Raw genomic sequence first — 18,995 nt, 5'->3', positions numbered from 1 at the left:
ATGTGCCTCTTTGCTGCACTTTCACCAACAATTTTCACTTGAATCATGTCTTTAAAGTCAGCTTAAAGCCATATGGGATTATCTCAAAGAAGAATATGATGGAGATGATCGAATCAAAGGCATGCATGTCTTGAATCTCATTAGAGACTTTGAATTGTAGAAGATGAAGGAATCTAAAACTATCAAGGAGTACTATGAGATGCTTCTGAAACATAGCAAACAGAGTAAGATTGCTTGGTTCAGAATTTAAGGACTCTCATATTGTTGAAAAAATTCTGGTTATCGTACCTGAAAGATTTGAAGCTACCATAACCACATTAGAAAACGCTAAGGATCTAGCCAAGATCACCTTGGCAGAGTTGTTGAATTCCTTGTCGGCACAAGAACAACGAAGGGTTATGTGAGAAGAAGGCTTTCTTGAGGAAGCCTTGCTTGCTAAACATGAAGACAATTGGAAAAACAAAAAAATGAACCAACAACCAGATAGAGAAGGTGTTGTCAAAAATGAAAGCAAAGCAGGAAGCTTGAAGGGAAAATATCCTCCTTACAAGCATTGCAACAAGATGGGTCATCCTCCATTCAAGTGATGGAGAAGGCCTGACACTAAATGCACCAAGTGCAATCAACTTGGGCATGAAGCTGTCATATGTAAGAACCAAACTTAGTAGCAGGAAAAAGATGCTCAAATTGAAAATGAAGAGGAGGACGATCAACCTTTTGTTGCAACTTGTTTTTCAACCAATGCTTCAAGCGAATCTTGGCTAATTGATAGTGGTTGTACTAACCACATGACCTTTGACAAGGTACTCTTTAGAGATATGAGGCCAACTGATGTCACTAAAGTCAAAATAGGCAATGGTGATTATATCTCAATCAAAGGAAAGGGGACAGTTGCCCTTACAAGTTATGCAGGCACAAAACTATTCCAAATGTTCTTTTCGTTCTTGAATTTCACCAAAATTTGTTAAGTGTTGGTTAATTGATTAAAAGAGAATTTAAAGTTGTTTTTGAAGACAAAAATTGCTTGATTAAATATGCAACTGATCAAGATATGTTCAAGATAAAAATGAAAGGGAAAAGCTTTGCTCTAAAACCATTGGAGGAGGAGCAAGTTGTTTTCTCACTCAAGGAAAAAGTGACAGGAATCTGGCACAAGAGGCTAAGACATCCTCATCATATGTTGGGTGCAAAGAGTTTCTCTTGTTTTGCAGTAATGGCTACAACATTGGTTTTGATCCTTCTCAATGTGGTTGTGGTTTTCCACGCAGGCAAAACAAATTCTTTCATCAGGAAGGTCGATAGGGCTAAGGACATGCCCCTTCAAAGTGATGTATTTGTTGCCCCTTCTATTCTTGGAATGGATGTGATTTGTCAAGCTAAATCTGGGATGGGAAAGACTGTTGCTTTTATTCTTTCTACACTTTATCAAGTTGATCATGTTCCTGGTCAAGTTGCAGCTTTTGTTCTTTGCCACACAAGAGAACTGGCTTATCAAATTTGCAATGAATTTGAGAGATTCAGCACATATCTTCTTGATATAAAGGTTGTTGTTTTCTATGGTGGTAGCAATATCAAGGTTCACAAAGAATTGCTCAAGAATGAATGTCCTCATATTGTTGTTGGAACACCTAAGAGGATTCTTGCTCTGGCTAGAGATAAGGACCTTGGTTTAAAGAACATGAGACATTTCATACTTGATGAGTGTGACAAGATGCTTGAATCACTTAATATGAGAAGAGACGTCCAAGAGATTTTCAAATTGACTCCTCATAATAAACAAGTGATGATGTTTTCAGCTACACTTAGTAAAGAAATGAGTTTTATCTGCAAAATATTTATGAAAAAAATTTATGCAAGATCAATGGAAGTTTATATTGATGATGTAGCAAAGTTGACCCTTCGTGGACTTTTGCAGCTCCTAAAGCAAGGAGGAGTGAAAATGCTTTAGGAGTGTTTTATTTTTAATTTAATTGAGTCAAAGTTTGTTCCTTATTTTTAGAATTTAGTTAATTTTTTAATTATGATTTGGAGTAGTGAATTAAAATTAGGATAAAAATGTTAGTGGGTAATTACTTTTTCAAGTTTTAAATATTGTAATGTTTCTCATTCTTTCACCCTCAATAATGCAAAAGCATTATTGAACTTGAAGAGTTAATTTGATGTTTTAAAACTCTTTAAATAGATGGGCCATGTTGAAGTTTTGATAAAAATATTATGAGGTTTTTATGCATATTTATGCTAGTTAAATTGTAATCCTTAGACTTTGAGTTTGTGTAATGTAATGCTTGATTATGTATCTCTTATTTTCAAACTGATTTTAAATGATTAATTTAAATTAATTGTAATGAATGTTAAATTATTTAAACTAGTTAAAATTTCAATTTAATTCATCAAAGCATGAACATAAAAATAGGCATATAACGTCACCTAATTTATGTTTTTCAGGGAGGAAGCTAACATAAAAAAAATGTAGTGACATTGTAGTAAATAAAATAAATCGATTTATGTTGAACATCTTTATGTCCACGTAAAACTGGTAATTTTCATAAGACTCTATTGATGACCTTCCTTCTAGCTCCTTGAAGACTTGCGTAGGGGATGGAGTCTCCATGGATGGATAGAGGTTGCAGAAGCTATGAATGATGAAAAGGAGAACTATTTTAGTTCAACTATAGTTGAGAAATCCTACGAGAGGTGAGGCTAATTCCAAGGAAAGAAAACTAGAGTATGATAGAGAGAAAACAATTATAAGGTGAGCTCAAAAAAAGAGGTATGTATGATAATTTTGTCAGCATATCAATACTCAATATCAAGCTTAAAATTATAATGGTGAGGGCATAGGCCAAGAAACCCTAGATGATGTGATCTAAGGAGAAACATGTCAAGTTCCCATCACATCAAGACTTGGTAGCATTAAGGATAGGAGTGGTGCCTAGTAAAAGTGTTAACGCCCAACACATGCACTTCCTCATACAAAAAGGTGAAAGTATTGGGTACTTATGCGTTCTTTTCTAAATATGAGAAATCCTTTAAAATCTAGTAAATTTATAAAATGCTTTCAAATTTTATATATGGTTTGTATGTTATAAATCCTTTTAAATCTAAAACAAAAAATTATAATCAAAACATTTTTTTTTTTGGAAAATGTATAAAAAATATTTCCATTGACTTAAAATCTCTTGAAATTTACATTTTTTATGTGAAGAAAAAGTTCAATAATATAGATGTCTACTTCAACAAAATTAATATAATCTAATATATACATTTTAAGAAAATAAAGTAAAATTTTTTAAACATTCAATAAATTAAAAAAATATTAAAAAATTTTAGAAAATAAAATAATATTTTTTAAACACTGATTAAACTAAAAAAATATATGAAAAACTTCATTATTTTTATATTAAAGATATCACTCAAAAATAACATCGTTATAAATATATAAATATTTGATATTTCAATAAAATGGAGACATTTTATGTTAATATTAATAATAATATGTTTCTTAATTATAGTTATCATGAAAGTAAAAAGTATTTAGTAACAATAATTGTTGAGGTGTCATCCTATTCAAATATGATATGGTTAAATAATAATATAATAGTTAATACAAACCACGTTATAATATATAAATAGATGAAACTATCAAACGAAATTAGAATGCGAGATGCACCGTCTAATCACACAAACAATAAAATGGGATTAATTACACACCACCTACCTTGATCGGACAAAAAACTAGAAAAGGAACCTTAATATATGGAAAATGTTTGACATTTTTTTTACAACCGCTTACGTGACATGATTAATCCGTTTCAAATATATAGACCAATAAAATGCTGACCCATAATCTATTGTCAAAAGATTATTAAAAAAAGTTATTAACATATATATGATATGTCACTTTTTCCTTCTGTTCTAAGAAAAATATATTTTTGACAATTATTTTACAACTGTTTATATGATAATCTGTGATTAGTACGTTCCAGATATCGTTGTTTTATATACCAAAGTTCGCAACAAGGCACTCACTTTTGCCTAGTGCTAATACCATTAACACAACATGAGTGACTGGACAAAGCACCTGTGGGTGCTTGTTGGGCTATAAAATGCCATAATGAGCAAGGTGTTGTTGTCACACTGATTGAGGAAAATGGAAGATTACAAAAAGGGTTTTTGCCTTCTTTGCGTTCTAGTCTTTGTAAGCATTTCAGAGATTCATAGAGTGGAGGGTGCAGGGGAATGTGGGAGGTCTACTACTCCAGATAATGAAGCACTGAAGCTTATTCCTTGTGCCTCTGCAGCACAAGATGAAAATGCTAAAGTTTCTCAGAGTTGCTGTGCTCAGGTCCAGAAACTTGGCAAGAACCCTAGTTGTCTGTGTGCTGTTATGCTTTCCAACACAGCCAAGTTATCTGGAGCTGACCCTAAGGTTGCCATAACCATCCCAAAACGCTGCAACCTTCCTAATCGCCCTGTTGGTTACAAGTGTGGACGTAAGTATATTTCACATCTTCTCTTGTTTTCGGATTTGTTTGAATACTCTTAAGGAAAACAGTAAAAGGATAAGACGTTTACCTTTACAATTTACTATGAATAAAACTAGAACAAAACTTGGTTGCATGTTTTATAAGTGTTGTATCACTAAGATGTAACTTGATAGTTTATTTAAGTTTCTGTCTTTGGGCTCCATAGTAGGGTTTGTGTACGGATAGTTAATATAATCTTTTTATTAAAAAAGGCATGTAACTAGTCTATAAAGTAAGTTAAAGGTCTACTAATCACTAATAAAGGGATTCAGTAAAACTATTCGAAATCTCATAATCAAAGGAACATTTTAAGGGATAGATAATATTGATTAAAATCAAGATAATAACAAAACAAATAATTAGGACTTGTAAAAGGCACTTTTGGTTAGAACAATAATAAGTATATTTATATTGTTTTTAGTCAAAATAAGATTTTCATGAATTATGAACTTTATTTCAAAAACACCCAAAATATATATAATAACGCATCTATTTATATCTCTATATATCTGTCTATATACTTTATTACGGTTTTTATAGTCCTTTTCTTTATCTAACTAGGGTCCATCTCTAAAAAATATTTTCTGATTTTTGCAGCTTACACTCTGCCTTAAGTTTGTACTGAAAACAGGGAGGGACTGGAGCATGGTGTTAACTAAAAACTGTGACTGAAAAACTACGTTTCATTCTCCATGTAACATTCTGATCAATAATGGCTAGCAGCACTCTAGTCTTCTTGCTGAATAAAATCTGCACTTGTAACGTTTAATGTTTATAAACTTGTTTACTGTATTAATATATTTCTTTTCCTCTAAAGGAACTCTTCTAAGATGAGAAAACAGATATTAAATTGAAAGAATAAAAATATATTTATCATAAGGGAACCTTAATACGCTATTGATGAAATTCACTTCAAATCAAGTGAGTGTTTGACAGCTAGTTTATCAGGAACCAAATCAATCAAATTTATTCTTAAGATTATTGCTTCTATTTTGAAAATTGTTAAAGATTTGCATTATATTTTATTCATATTTTTTCATCTTAAATGTTTGTAAAAAAACTCATCAATCAAATCTAATAGTGAAACAAGGATGACTGGTGGTATGTTTGACTCTTTGTCAAGAACCAACAACATTATAGATAAAAAGAAAGGAAAAGAGAAGGAAAGAAAAAATCTTGAATAACAAGAGACAGGTAACATATAAAGGACCAAAAGAGCAGACAAAGCAGCAAAGAGCCCAAAGGCTTTGTTTGTCCCATTGTTGATGGATAAGGATAAGGATAGGTGAAGAAGGAGATGAGTCAGATTTTGAATATATATGCTGAGACTAGAATCTTTATGAACTAAAAAGATAAGAAGCTCAATAGACTAGTTGGTTAACTAGGTTTTTGACAGGTCTGTGAATTATTATTCTTGCTAGGCCACAATCTTTGAAAGCAGTTAGCACTGAATCACAGAATCTCAATTGACTTTCTTTCTTTGGTTCCAAGATGGTTCACGAACCTGTCTGTGGTTTGTCCTTCTTATGTTCTTTGCGTGATTCGTGAATGCATGTTTTATGCACATGCGAAAGGCGTTTAAATTGATGGATGAGAAGGAAAGAGGGATATGGAGATGTGTGGTAAAGAGTTCATTTGATTGATGTGTAATGTGAGTTGCTTTTCTTGTGCAACTAAAAGCATTTATGGAATATTTTTGGATTGTTCCAGTTACGGTAACATCTATTCACGTCACTCTGCAGAAATAGTGACCCTTAAGATGTAAACCATTGATGAGTGATGATGAACAAGTTTCAAAACGCGGTTATCAAGTTCGCTCCAAAAGTTGTTCTGCATATCAAATTACTTTAAAGAATGTTCTGTAGCAATGATGAAAAGACAACAAATCATGTACAACCTATTTTCCTTGAACAAGAATGATAGAACAGAAAGAACCTAGTAAGACACTGATAACATGTAACTGTTCTTAGAGCCTTGTTTAGAGAGCTATTACCCAACAGAAATCATAGACATTTGTACTTAGTGGTAATTACTCTACTAGACTTTTTGACCCAATCATGTAGCTTAATAACTATACAAGTGCAGTCAGCATGGTAACTATATTTCGAAGACATGGTAACAGGTGCTCAAATTGTTTACCAATGCCAAACCATACAAATGAGGAAAAGGCTAAGAACCTGACACATAATCTCCAATTAAGGTGAATCGTTTCCGTTTGGATTAGCTTTAAGAAAAAAGATCCTTGCAATATTTCATGACACGAAATAAGTATCTCATTAGAACATGTCAATTGAAAATAGTTTAATTATTTATTATGTTTAGACTGGACTGTCATAAAGAACTATTCCTTTATAGCAAAACTACAAAACAGGATATAAAATCATAGATGGTTGTATATTTTGGGTAAGTTCTTAGTAAGAAAATAGAAAAGTAGAATTAGCTAAAATAAGCAGCTAGCTTTTAATTATAAACTCTAAAATCTTATTTAAAGTCAAAAAGATTATTTTTCAGTTGAAATTATATCTATTGATTAATAAACTACCAAACATACTTTAGTTTCTATCTTTTGGTTAGATAAGAATCTTAGTAAAATCTAATCTAGACAAATAATAAGATCAAACTGTGTCAGGCATATTTATCTACAATCATAACTGAAGTACTAACACAGACGTGATGCAAGTAAAGAGCTTCTTCCATTGAAGCAAATAATTGTGTAGAGGTTCAGCCACACAATAGTAGCTGATGATGCTAACAATTCCTATATAACTTTTTCCAACAGGATGACATAGCATAACGTCCTTTACAGTAAAAGAAAAAAGAAACATACATGATAATAGATTCATGTGATGATTCTGTCAAAGCCAAAGAAAGCCAATTGTTGTCCGTAACACTACTGTATAGCTCTTCCATATAACAAATGATGGACTACACTGCTAAATATGCTGCTATGTACCTGCAATATGCGTTAATTGATTAATGAAAAATGCTTGAACAGGAAATATGACTAAAATACTAGAAAGAAAGAACAGATGTATACATAATTATATGTATGACTTCAGAAATAGATAAGAATCTTAACATGATGAACTGTTCTCAGTCTATTTCAATTTTTTATATTGTTATGAAATTAGGCAGCTAATAGATATTATTATCTACGTTTCATTGTCCGTCCGCTTCCCCTATTCCCCTCTGTACTCTTGGGAACTTGTGCGTTGGTGAAGAGGCTATGCAGTGGTTCATGAATTCATAAGATATATCAAACCCTTCAGAACAATCCTCTTCTTTGTTTTTCCAAAGACTTAATCTAAACATAAAAACGGAGGAAACACTATCGGATATTTAAGAATGACATTTGACTATTGGTTCCGGAAGAAAATCTATACCTTGGGCAGCCCATGCCTTGGTAAGGGTGATCTTAATAATAGAGAGACCCTGTGCATAGAAAGTTAAGACAGCAAAAGAATGAGTGTTGATAGACCTGTACAATTCATATGAATATTTTCAGACAAGATGTCATAACATACCTTGCCACCAGTTTCCTCTTGAAGCAAGTTCTGACTCATCATCTCCGGCATCATTCTGGTACGGCTAAACAAAAGGTTATATTAAAAATTCTTGGTACTAGAAAACAATTATCTACAAAATAGAACAGGAGTATATAATTCAATATTTCTCACGGGATTGGTATATTGACATCATGATCATCTATCAGTCATAATCATCTGAATATTTTGAATCATATAATCTAGATAGGTTGTATAAGTTGCATCATGATCTTAAGCTGCCAAAATAAGATACACTCCTATTCATTACAGAGACCATTTTCGGGTTTGTAGAAACTTTGGCTGTAAAATTTAGAATTATACTTTATAGGGATTAGCATGAATTAGAGCATAAGTTCAGTGAATGGTGTGTACAAGTACATACACACATTAGTATGAATAGATATTATAAATTGGCAGACCCAATTGATAATATTCCCACTGAGTTCAGGGCGGGAATGCAAACTAGGTGGAGAGACCATTTCCAGAATCTGAACCTGTGACCAAGAGAGGCACACCCCTCTACTACAAGAACAAAAATAACAATAAATAATAAATAAGTATACTGCAACTCACCAAAGTGTTGAACCCCTCATTATGGGTACTCTGAGGACTAGGACAGATGTCCTGGCCCCCATAATAAATTGATGAACTAAGGTGACACGGTTGAACTCTCTGATCCTGATAGATGGAACTCATATTATTCACACTGTTCTGAGCTTCGCTACCACTGCCCTTGGAGTAGTGATCTGCATTGATTGGAAGGATAAGGCATACCAACTTTGGGAAAAAGAAAAAAATTGAAAAGAAACACCATTAAAAAGTAGGTGCTATAGATTTAGGTACGTACCATATATCACATTCAATGTATGCAAAATCTTACCAAGATAAATTCAATGGTACAAAACTTAATAATAAATCTACAAATAGATTTTTTTTTATGATCATTCTAAATATAAAAATAATTAGCTGTCAGGATAAAAGGATGTTGGCTAGTGGAATCGGATCAATACCCACTAAGGGAGTAGACAATTTAGCACAGGGAAAATGTGGAAAGTTTCGGAAAATTGGAAAATAATGCTAACAAGAAATATACCATCATGAGATTATACGTTATTTCAAAATTGTCTCTTGAAAAGTCACCAAGAATTTATACGAAATGACCAAATCTGTAAAAACCAGGGTTGATCTGAATACCAATTTTGGAGTTCCGAGTTTCATTGGCAATTTTGCGACTCAATTCAGACAGCAGAGATTCTCTCCCCAACACCTGAAATATAACCAAACAAATCCCAAAAGAAATCTTATAGCCTTTTCAGCATGACTCAAATATGCAACGAACATGAGCATGATATATGATTCAAGCCAATTCAATGATCCAATCAAGTATTTCTAAAGCTAAATTCAATCATTCAGGTGGAAAGGCTCATTGAGTGATCAGGTTTCTTGTTCAAACTGAGAAAGAATTTCAAGAGTTAAAATAAACTCAGTGAAAGATATGTCCTGAGAGAAAACTCAGTTTTAACACTACAGCCAAAAACATAACATAAACCAATCATAAACTTTACCATGAAATGCAGAAAAAAGAAAAGCAAAGGGACTGATTTGACCAACAACTAAAAAGCAGAAGAGTCAAAACAGAAAGGTGCTGAAATGAAAAGCACACCTTGGTCTTGGACGATAAAGGGGAAAAAATGGACCCAAAAATCCCAACAGCGGAAGAAGGAGGAGGAAGGTGAGACTCTTTGATGGACCCAAAGAACTCAGAAGTGAAGGACAAAGACATACCCTTTTGCTTATTCCCTTCCATTTTACCTCTAAAATTAAAACCTTTTGTGTGAAAACCAAAATCCCAATTACGTTATTCTCCGGAAACAAACATAAAAGTAATAGAAGAGAAGAGAACAAGCAGAAGAAAAGGGATAGACAGGTTAATGATGAGACCCTATTCACAGAGTGTGCATTTTTCAAATGAAACTGTTCCTCAAACCCTTTTATAAGGCAGAAAAGATGGACCGATATAAAAAATTTCAAACCTTTGCTATTAATTTTCTTGGCCGGAATTTGGGTTTTTTCCCTTTTCCTCTATTTTTCCTTTTAACTCCCAAAGAGAGAAGCGAAAGCAAACTTAGACGGGAGAGACTACCTTCTTTCTTTCTTCCTTTTTTCCCTTCTCTGTTTCTTGTTTTCCACTTTGAAGTCCTGGTGTTGAGTTCAAGATGAATCAGAACTCTGCCACGTGTGTAAAATGTGGCCCATGAACCAAATGTCAACCTTTTAATGCCAGGAGTGTTTGGTATCTAATATTTTCAACCATTTTCCTTTCAATTTACAGTATAAGATGTAATTATTAATTTAACCTAAGCTATAGCTTGAAGAAATATGGCGATTTTCAGTTTTTATAAGATATTTTATAATTTTATGAATATTAATTATTATTTTTAGTTTCTATTAACATTATCAATATGGGATATTTACTGATACAATAATTAAAAAATAAAATATTAATAATTAGACTAAATATGATATTATTATTTTAAAAATTCAACAAAATCAATTAAATTAATTTCTTTTATTGTATTATTTTAAAAATAAATTTTATTAACACAAGAAAAAATATATTATTAGTAAAAAAAATTATGTAAATTTGTAAAATAATATTTAATGTATTTTTTAAAATAATATTAAAAAGTAATAAATTTATTACTCAATTTTTGGATTGGGCAATAAATGATAATATATTATTATTATTTTTCCTTTAAGAATTGTATTTAATGTAACTTTTAAATAGTTGTTATAAAAATTGATAAGCTATCTCACATTGGTGATCAGTATAAGTAGACTGTTCAATATATCATTTTATCTTAACTCTTATAAAAATTGATAAGTTATCTCATTTTAATTTTTTTAATTAACCGATAAGATAGTTTATTATAAGTGCATATTTCTTTTTTCTTGTTCAAAAATACATTTAATATTGGCTTTTTATATAATTAATATAAAAAATTATAATAGTCATACTAGCGTATTTATTATTTTGTTAAAATTACTCAGAGTCCTAAAAGTATATATATAAGTGGATGATTTTTAAAGTAGAAGAAAAATATGAAGACTTTTCATGCATATATGTAACTTTTATAAGTGTAATGGTTGATTTTAATTTCTTCACATATGTCTTAAATTAACTTGGTCCAAAGAGGATAAGGAAATCATGAGTTGTTTCTTGATTTAAAGAACCAATGTGCTAAGGATTTAACTAAAAACATAACTTTAGATTGGATTGTCTAAAGAATTTCAAGTTCTTTTTTCTTTCTCCTTTAGACTGAAACTTAGCTATGTAAATGGAAGTTTTTGTTATCAAGAAAAATTGACTGTTGTAGTGATTTGATGAATACAAAGCGTGGCTCTAAAGACTTGGTGAGTAACAAAAGAATTTATATATGTAAATCACTTTAAGATTACGTTAGTGTGTCTAAGTATGTTAATCTATTAAAATGTTTTTAACAGATTAATTAACTCTTTTATAAAAGGATATGTATTGACACATTGACAATCAATTAATTTCGTTAGTTAAGTGAAATAAGTCGGTTGACAGTTAGTATCAATTGACTAAATAGGCCTCATGTTTGGAAGCATGCAGCAAGTCTCAAGCAAAAACGCATTCAAGTAAGCAAGGGCAATACAAAGGTTGTTGATGACTTCAACAAAGTATTATCATTAATGTCTCTGAAAGTCAAGAAAAATCAAAGACTTCCATGTAGGAAATATTAAGGAAAAGTGGTTATTTGCATTCATAATCACTTAGCAACTCACACTTAGGGGAAGTAATCACTAAGCCTCAATGGGGATTTGGCTCTTCTGTACTATATTCAGAACAAATTGTAAATGGATTGGACTTTTGTGATTAGAGATCACATGATCAAAGCTAAAAGACTAAATTGACTTTAGAGATCAAATGATCAATGTTGTTGACCAATATTAAGTTGCTTGATACAATCTTATTTAAAAAAGAATACGATCTTTTTGAATTTGATTTCTGTATATGCTTAAATAAATAAAATCATAGAAGAACTTAGACTTAAGACAAAGTTAAGGATGCCATAATCTAGAAAATTGATTAGTTAACGAAAATTTGCCACAAAGATTTTCATATTTGATAAAAACCAGAGTATGGGAACGTCATAATCTTTGAGATTGATGAGTTAATGAAGATTCGCCACAAAGATTGTTATATTTGATAAAAACCAGAGTTCTATAACAAGAACTAAGAGAATCCTCTTTTAATGAAAACTAATTTCAAATAATGACCAACCAAGGTGTCTACATATGTATGTGGTGTTCCTACATATATAGAGCGGTAAGATGATTGGGTGTACTTTGAGGAATTTTCTAATTTACGGTTTAGACAAACTTATTTGATATAATGTAATGTGTTCGAACCTCGCTTTCGAGGTTCTAGAGCTCGATTTGGACGTTCTTGAGGTCATTTTGGGGGATTTTGATGTTGGTCGACCTCCTGGTGAGGTTGATCAAGTTGTTTGAGGTGTTGTTTGAATTGTTTGTGTTTTGGACGAGCTATATGAACGTGTTATTTAGGGACCTCGATTTCAAGGTTTTGGGAATGACTTTTTAGTGTGGTTTAGGTCGGCTTGGGGTTTTTTCACCTGACCAAGCTGACTATGGTGTTAACCGTGCTCTTTAAACACTTTGTCGAGTTGGTCTAGATGAGGCAGAGCTATTTAAATTACTTTTTGAGTTGTTTGATGTGATTGTCAATTTCTTATGTGTATGAGTCTAGTTGCTTGGAGTGTTTATAGTGTTGGTTGCATTATTTTTCTTTACTATCTAATAAACTATGTCGTTGTGTTGATTGTGTTTGAGATAATGGATTATATGTCGTCTCATGTACTCCCTAGCCGTGATGCGAGAAAGTTCTTGCTTTGTTGAGTTGGCCTTGTTTTGGTGAACAGGCAAGTTCTACGTTGGTGTGTAGGCCTGTTTTGGTGACAGGCAAGACCCGCGTTGGCGTGTGGGTCCAATTTGATGAATAAGAAAGTCCTATGTTAGTGCGTAGGCACAATTTGGGTTAACTAGTCGTGTGTGCTGGAGTACGAAAGATGACATATAGTGATAATGTTGATGGTTGTGACATGATTTATCTAGATTAGAGTTTGGATTAACAATGTGTTTTATGTTATGAAAAGGATTGATGTTATGAGCTTACCCATTATTAGATGATTGTATTATAATAATTGTATTATTATATATGTTTTTTGGATGTTGATGTTGTTAGCTCACCCTTGCATTTGTGGTGATGGTTTCCACCTTCGATGATCATATTTATACGGGAGCAGATAATGTTATAGAGGATATTGTTGATGATGTTGATGCTATTAGATCAAGAGACGAGTGGATAGTTATTTTCAAGGTTTTCAAACATTATTTCTTTTAATAAATTATGTTGAAGAATTTTAGTACACTATTTCGAGTTGTATTGAGATTATTTATTATCTTCACAAGTTTTAATTAATTTTACGATGATGTAACGAAGTTTTTAAATGTTTTACTATGTTGTTGTGATGATATCAAAGTTATAATTATCTTAATCAAATATGTTCTTTTACGTAATATCATACTTCGAAGTGTGTTACACTGTCCACATTGTTATTTCTACTTTAAAACATGGTTAAATATCACTCTATAACAAGGTGGATTTGATCTATTGCTATAAAAAAAAAGGACTAAATAGCTTATTAACACAATAGTTTCATCCCTAAACACTTGAAAAATATAAAAACTCGTCTTTAAAAACAAAATAACACAATCAAATAATTTTAAAATATTTATCTTTACAGTGGAATGAGTATTAACCGAATGACTGATTTACGAGTTTACTTCACCATGTACCCTCAAGTGAACTTTCAGTCAGTTCCTAAGGTTACGATTTTAGAGTTTCAGTTCTTACTAAAATGTTTAATCGAGTAGTGCAGCGGATAATCCTACTAGTTTTATTTTTTGACGTTGTTGTATAGAAAGATGGTCTTGCTGCTGCAGCGGTTTCTTTGGTACAAAGATTATGATAAATACAACGACCATCCCGTTTTCTGCCAAAACAGGTACATGGTATTCCGGTGGGACTATTGCTATACCGTTTTGCATGTATGAAACGAAAACTAAAAATAGAGAAACAAATGTTACACCAAGACTTAATTTTTTGCAGTAGAAAAGGGAGAGGAGGGGAAGAGAATCACGTTTTCCTTTATCCTCCTCCTCTCGTTGAAAGTAAAAGTGTAAAAACTCAAGTGCAAATGTAACATTTATAACACAATTGCATTGCATTAACTAGCTATTCCTCAGCTACTTGTTGAAGATTTTAAAAGCTAATCATAATAACTATTACCGATAAAAAAGAAAACTTCTTGTCAATTTAAACTCTATCAACAGGGGATAATGGTGGCATTGGAGCATATTTTAAATGTGCTTCCCTCTGAAGTTTCCTGTTGTTTTTGGAACTGGGTTCCTTAAGGATTTCCCCATGCATGTCATCTATTTCCAAGACACCTGGTAGTTTCTGGCAGTTTATAACCGCAACTGAGATGAAAAATGCCTGTAAGTGAGAAATTGTTGAGTCGAATTCAACTGAGTAAAAACCGTCCTTCAGTGGCAACAAAGTGAAGAGTGGTTTATCTTGCCCAGCTTCTCCCTGAAAGCAAAGATAACGATAACAATATTAATAGGAAGTCTACAATATTTGAAATGCCCTTGTGCAGAACTATAAAGATATACCTGAAGAAAAAGTTGAAAACGATCATGATAAGGTTGATAGCTCCTTGGAATACTTGAATTCTGCTTCGGGTTAGAGAGTACAAACAGTCTGCAACCAATGTCCCAACCGCCACAATCACATAATCCCCCGGATTTCCATCGGTAGATCAATGGGGTAGGTTCACCTTTGTTTGGTGAACCATGTATACCACCTGGAAGTATAACTGTAGTGCAATCAGAGGCATCATTTTCTGCTGAATTGCACAGGCATCTTTCATCTGCCAAGCACTTTGAGCATCCTTTCTTCAGCAAGTAATTATCATTATGCAGTCCTTTATTGGTATTTTCACATGAGGCAGTGATAACAACAGCGGCAAGCTCTGCGCTCTTGATGAACGTTGGTTGTCCTTGATCTGTATCGCCAATTTCTACACCCGCTAGAACATATTCTTTAACCATAACGTTTTTGTTAGGGTGCTGATCGACTGATTCTGTGATTTTAGAGCTTTTCATTTGAGCAATAATATTGTACGCATAACCACAGCTTTTTTCTTTGTTTCCATGACTGATCCACCCGGTACTCTTTTTCTTAATTTCATTAACCAGGTAGAACGTAAAACAGTAACCTAAATCGCCCTTATCCAGTGATGTTAAACTATTCTTGGTAGCAGCAAAAATCTTTCTTTCATTGTTAAGCACAAATTTAAACAAAGGCACTCCGTTTTTTATTGTAAGCTGCAAGAGGCCTTGAACTGCTGATCCTTTGCTCTTTTCAGAAAGCAGTGATTCATTGACACCAACAGTCCTGAAGCCTGAATTCTCGCTTCCCTCTAGTGTTTGACCACTTTGAGCTAAATGGAGTTTGTCTGAAGGCTTGAGTTTCAATATAGGGTCTAGCAACCTCCGCATGGGGCTCGATCGATTTCTGTTATGACTATTAGCCTTTCCTTTGCTTGGATTGTCCCAACGTGCCGAAGATTGAGGCGTCACGGGACCAGACTTTGCACTGACATACATGGAACTATGTTGTGGAAGTGTTGGCCCCTCTTTGAAACTGAAACTTCTTCCAATTCGACTTAGGCTGAAACTAAACCTTCGATTATGGGATAGATTCATTTCCTTCTGAGCTGCCAGTTCAGCAGTTTCTTGGTCCGGTGGTTCCTTCAAGTTACTGAAAGCACACTGATCTCTCAACTTAGCATCTAAAGTATCCTTTTCAAAGAAAGCACCTACTGATTGCAGACTAGACATCCTATTCAGTATGGAAGATTGTGTCTCAGAAGTAATAGACGAGCGGTCGATACCGTGATCAGTACCAATGCTGTGTTGCATTGTTTCCAAAGGAGAAGAAATCTCAGCTGCAGAACGTAGTGCCCGTGACAGTGAGATTTTGGAACATCCATCTTCAGAATGAGCCTCCTCAGGTAGGGAAACATATGACAAACTACTTTTGGTTGATTCTGAAAAGTTTTCATCCGATGGCAATCTAGATTTAGAAAGCTGAAAGTACTCTGAAGAACTTGACTGGGGAATTTCTTGGGGACAAAGCAGCACAGTATTGCTTGGTTTGCTATGAAAGTGTTTATGACCAAAGTCAAAATCTGACTCCTGCAACCGATTTACTTTTTTACTGGTTTCACTACTGGATGAGACCCCTTTTCCTTTCGATTTAATCGATGGCATTCCCATATCAGATCTAGATTTATGATTTCTTTCTTTCTTCTTGTGATTAAGCTCTTGCAAACCCTCCATGTTTGGCTTATCTCCGTCAACCCTATCATTTGTATTTTCATTAGGAACCGATGAGATTCCATGAAGCCTTATGTTTGATGCAAAATTTTTTACTCGTGAAGTCCTTTTACTATAGTCATTCCTCTTCTCCTTTCCAATTGAAATATCTGAGTGAGTTTGGCCCGAGGACTCAAACACCCAAGGTGTCATTATCTTCTCGTCTCCAGTGCTCTTAAATACACTTCTGTAAGATTCAAATCGTTTGACATTATGAAAAGGAATTTTGGCACTTCCAGATTCCGTGTAAGATGGCCTGATGCCCGAAGTAGACAAACTTTTCCCGTCATTGAGTTTTTCCTTGTTGCAAACACTGGTTGATGGTTTGATGGCTGTTCTTGATGACGATCTGCTGCTATTGAATGATATTAAGTTACTAGCAAGTACTGGGATATGCTTCTGCTTCCACTGCTCAAGTCGAGACCAATCTAGAACACCAACATTGAAAGCTTTCTCTTCAATGTTTTCTACTCTATTGGCATGCTGGAGATAACCCGGTAAGTTAGACATGTGCTTGACAAGTTCATCTCTCTCGGTTGCACTTCTCCTCACAGTTTCTGTATTCAGAATCCTGCCTCCTGCATCTAGCACGGTCTTATGTTTGAGATCACTACATTGTGCACCAACACCACTCTTTGACTTCAACTTATCAGCTTCCTTCAGACTTCGTTTTGAATGGCGCAATACGGAACACTCTTTAGCTGTCTTTGAACTGCTATGCTGTTTTGAGCTGCTCTTTATGAACTCCAAACTAAATCCCATGTCCTCAGCAGTTTTCAACAATCCATTACTTTGTTGTATATTATTGGTTGGCACCAAAATATACACTCAAACTTCACATTTCACGCTGACGTTTCACCAATATGCTATGCTGCAGAAGAGTTTCTCCTTCGCTCAATTATCTGCCAGTAAATTTTAACAATTGCATCAGTAGAAACAGAAAGAGGTTTGAAAATTAAGGTTCAAATGATGGTAACTCAACACAAGCAGTAAAAAATGAGACAAGGTTAGTCAAAAGAATGGTTCACGCCATAACGCAAATCATAATTAAACGATCTACAGAGGAAAAAAAATTGGTCACATTGAAGGGGTACCGTTTCCTCATGGCACCAAAAATAGCAACATCAATCCAAAAAATATGGATCAAAATTTTGACACTGTCCTCTAGAAGGGATTAAGGAATAAAGTAACGTGAAAAGGAAACAATTGAATGCATTGAACTAAGGAAATGTACATAGACTTATTAAAACCCATCCATTCTCTGATTCAATGAACAAAGTGATGGTAGATAGATACCTACACTTCTTTTCCAAAACAGAGACAACAGAGGGACTAAATTCCACTTCTCACTAAAATGTTATATCAGTTTTTCTAAATTTGACGCATAATCCCACATCGTGTAACCAAAAACAGGAACACCAGCCAAATATCGAGAACCAAATAGACATCGTTCATTACACATAAATTTGACATACACGACACTGTGACAGTGATATCTGCAACTCATTCATAACGAAAACGATAGATTTCTATTCTCAACCGAACTCAAAATCCAGAAAAAATAATTGAATTTAAAAAAAAAATCAGAAAATCAATACCGAGCTAGCCTTGAAATAGAAAAAAGAGACACTAACAAGAGCAGAAACTTACATCCTTTGAAGAAAATCAACTGCAATAAAACCCACGTTCCGAGAAGAAAAATAATTTTAAAAAACGGATATCAATTAGTTTCTGTTAAACACTAAAACTCGATTTTTCTTTTATTTTCACCGTACTTTTCCATTAAAAGAAGAGCGACAGACCTATAAAATGACAGCGACACAAAACGAAAAATGTACAATCAAAATTCAGCCATACAAACACAACGCGAAATCTTCTCAGGAAACGAGAACATCAAATCTTACCCAAAAAAAAAGTGAAAAAGAAAATCCGAAAGTAACGTAGGTGTTGCAGCAATGATCGAGAGAGGGATCCTACGCACAATGAGAAAACAATAAGAACGTAGTTTAGAAGCGAAGTAAAGAATTACAAAAAGGCCATTGTTGTTTCTTTCATCATTTCGTTCTTTCTTCTTCGTTCATCTTGGTATATGTTTTTTCTCCTTTTCTTTCTTTATTTTCAGTTTTGTATTAGCGTGCCGCGATTTTTATCCTTAGGAAAGAGAATAATCATCGATTACGTTACTACAGGAAAAGGGAAAGAGTAAAGAGAAAAGAGAAATAAATAAAGAAATTTTAATGCACTATCCGATTTACCTCGTAAAGAAAAAGAATTTATTTATATATATATATATATATATATATATATATATATATATATATATATATATATATATATATATATATATTACTTGCTGGATACTTGAGGCAAGTTT

The 18,995-nt window shown here is 33.3% G+C and overlaps 3 protein-coding genes and 1 pseudogene across 5 annotated transcripts; 2 read left to right on the top strand and 2 right to left on the bottom strand.

The window, feature by feature from the left end:
- Positions 1 to 1,351: 1,351 nt before the first annotated feature.
- Positions 1,352 to 1,948, top strand: LOC124840600 (DEAD-box ATP-dependent RNA helicase 15 pseudogene; annotated as a pseudogene).
- Positions 1,949 to 4,115: 2,167 nt separating this feature from the next.
- LOC124840595 (uncharacterized) lies at positions 4,116 to 5,342 on the top strand. The gene is made up of 2 exons (XM_047316673.2): positions 4,116 to 4,493; positions 5,124 to 5,342. Exons 1-2 carry the CDS (start codon positions 4,151 to 4,153, stop codon positions 5,138 to 5,140), a joined length of 360 nt encoding a protein of 119 aa, XP_047172629.1. The 5' UTR covers positions 4,116 to 4,150; the 3' UTR covers positions 5,141 to 5,342.
- Positions 5,343 to 7,200: 1,858 nt separating this feature from the next.
- LOC124840594 (uncharacterized) lies at positions 7,201 to 10,054 on the bottom strand. 2 transcript variants are annotated; one of them, XM_047316669.2, is made up of 6 exons: positions 9,735 to 10,054; positions 9,266 to 9,338; positions 8,645 to 8,817; positions 8,051 to 8,105; positions 7,910 to 7,958; positions 7,201 to 7,479 (listed from the first exon to the last, which is right to left on the bottom strand). In XM_047316669.2, exons 1-5 carry the CDS (start codon positions 9,876 to 9,878, stop codon positions 7,942 to 7,944), a joined length of 462 nt encoding a protein of 153 aa, XP_047172625.1. In that variant the 5' UTR covers positions 9,879 to 10,054; the 3' UTR covers positions 7,201 to 7,479; positions 7,910 to 7,941. The 2 variants fall into 2 exon arrangements, with proteins under 2 accessions (XP_047172625.1, XP_047172624.1); XM_047316668.2 differs by having other exon boundaries at positions 8,051 to 8,114; positions 9,735 to 10,046.
- Positions 10,055 to 14,357: 4,303 nt separating this feature from the next.
- Positions 14,358 to 18,788, bottom strand: LOC124840601 (uncharacterized). Of its 2 annotated transcripts, none has more exons than XM_088101526.1 (3): positions 18,651 to 18,788; positions 14,855 to 17,523; positions 14,358 to 14,771 (listed from the first exon to the last, which is right to left on the bottom strand). In XM_088101526.1, the coding sequence occupies exons 2-3, from the start codon at positions 17,381 to 17,383 to the stop codon at positions 14,496 to 14,498; spliced, it is 2,805 nt and encodes a 934-aa protein (XP_087957652.1). In that variant the 5' UTR covers positions 17,384 to 17,523; positions 18,651 to 18,788; the 3' UTR covers positions 14,358 to 14,495. The 2 variants fall into 2 exon arrangements, with proteins under 2 accessions (XP_087957652.1, XP_047172636.2); XM_047316680.2 differs by having other exon boundaries at positions 18,526 to 18,775.
- Between the last annotated feature and the right edge of the window lie 207 nt (positions 18,789 to 18,995).

Source organism: Vigna umbellata, chromosome 11 (genome assembly GCF_029865625.1).
Source record: "Vigna umbellata cultivar VRB3 chromosome 11, Vumbellata_1.0, whole genome shotgun sequence".
In the NCBI taxonomy this organism is placed as follows: Eukaryota; Viridiplantae; Streptophyta; class Magnoliopsida; order Fabales; family Fabaceae; genus Vigna; species Vigna umbellata.
This window is presented reverse-complemented; position numbering and strand designations above follow the sequence as displayed.

Coding starts and splice junctions, on each gene's coding strand:
- LOC124840601 (XM_088101526.1), bottom strand. CDS start 17,383: ATGGGATTTAGTTTGGAGTTCATAAAGAGCAGCTCAAAACAGCATAGC. Junction 14,772..14,854: donor GTTTTCAACTTTTTCTTCAG/GTATATCTTTAT, acceptor CTTTGCTTTCAG/GGAGAAGCTGGGCAAGATAA.
- LOC124840594 (XM_047316668.2), bottom strand. CDS start 9,878: ATGGAAGGGAATAAGCAAAAGGGTATGTCTTTGTCCTTCACTTCTGAG. Junction 8,818..9,265: donor AACTCGGAACTCCAAAATTG/GTATTCAGATCA, acceptor CAATCAATGCAG/ATCACTACTCCAAGGGCAGT. Junction 8,115..8,644: donor ATGAGGGGTTCAACACTTTG/GTGAGTTGCAGT, acceptor CCTTTTGTTTAG/CCGTACCAGAATGATGCCGG.
- LOC124840595 (XM_047316673.2), top strand. CDS start 4,151: ATGGAAGATTACAAAAAGGGTTTTTGCCTTCTTTGCGTTCTAGTCTTT.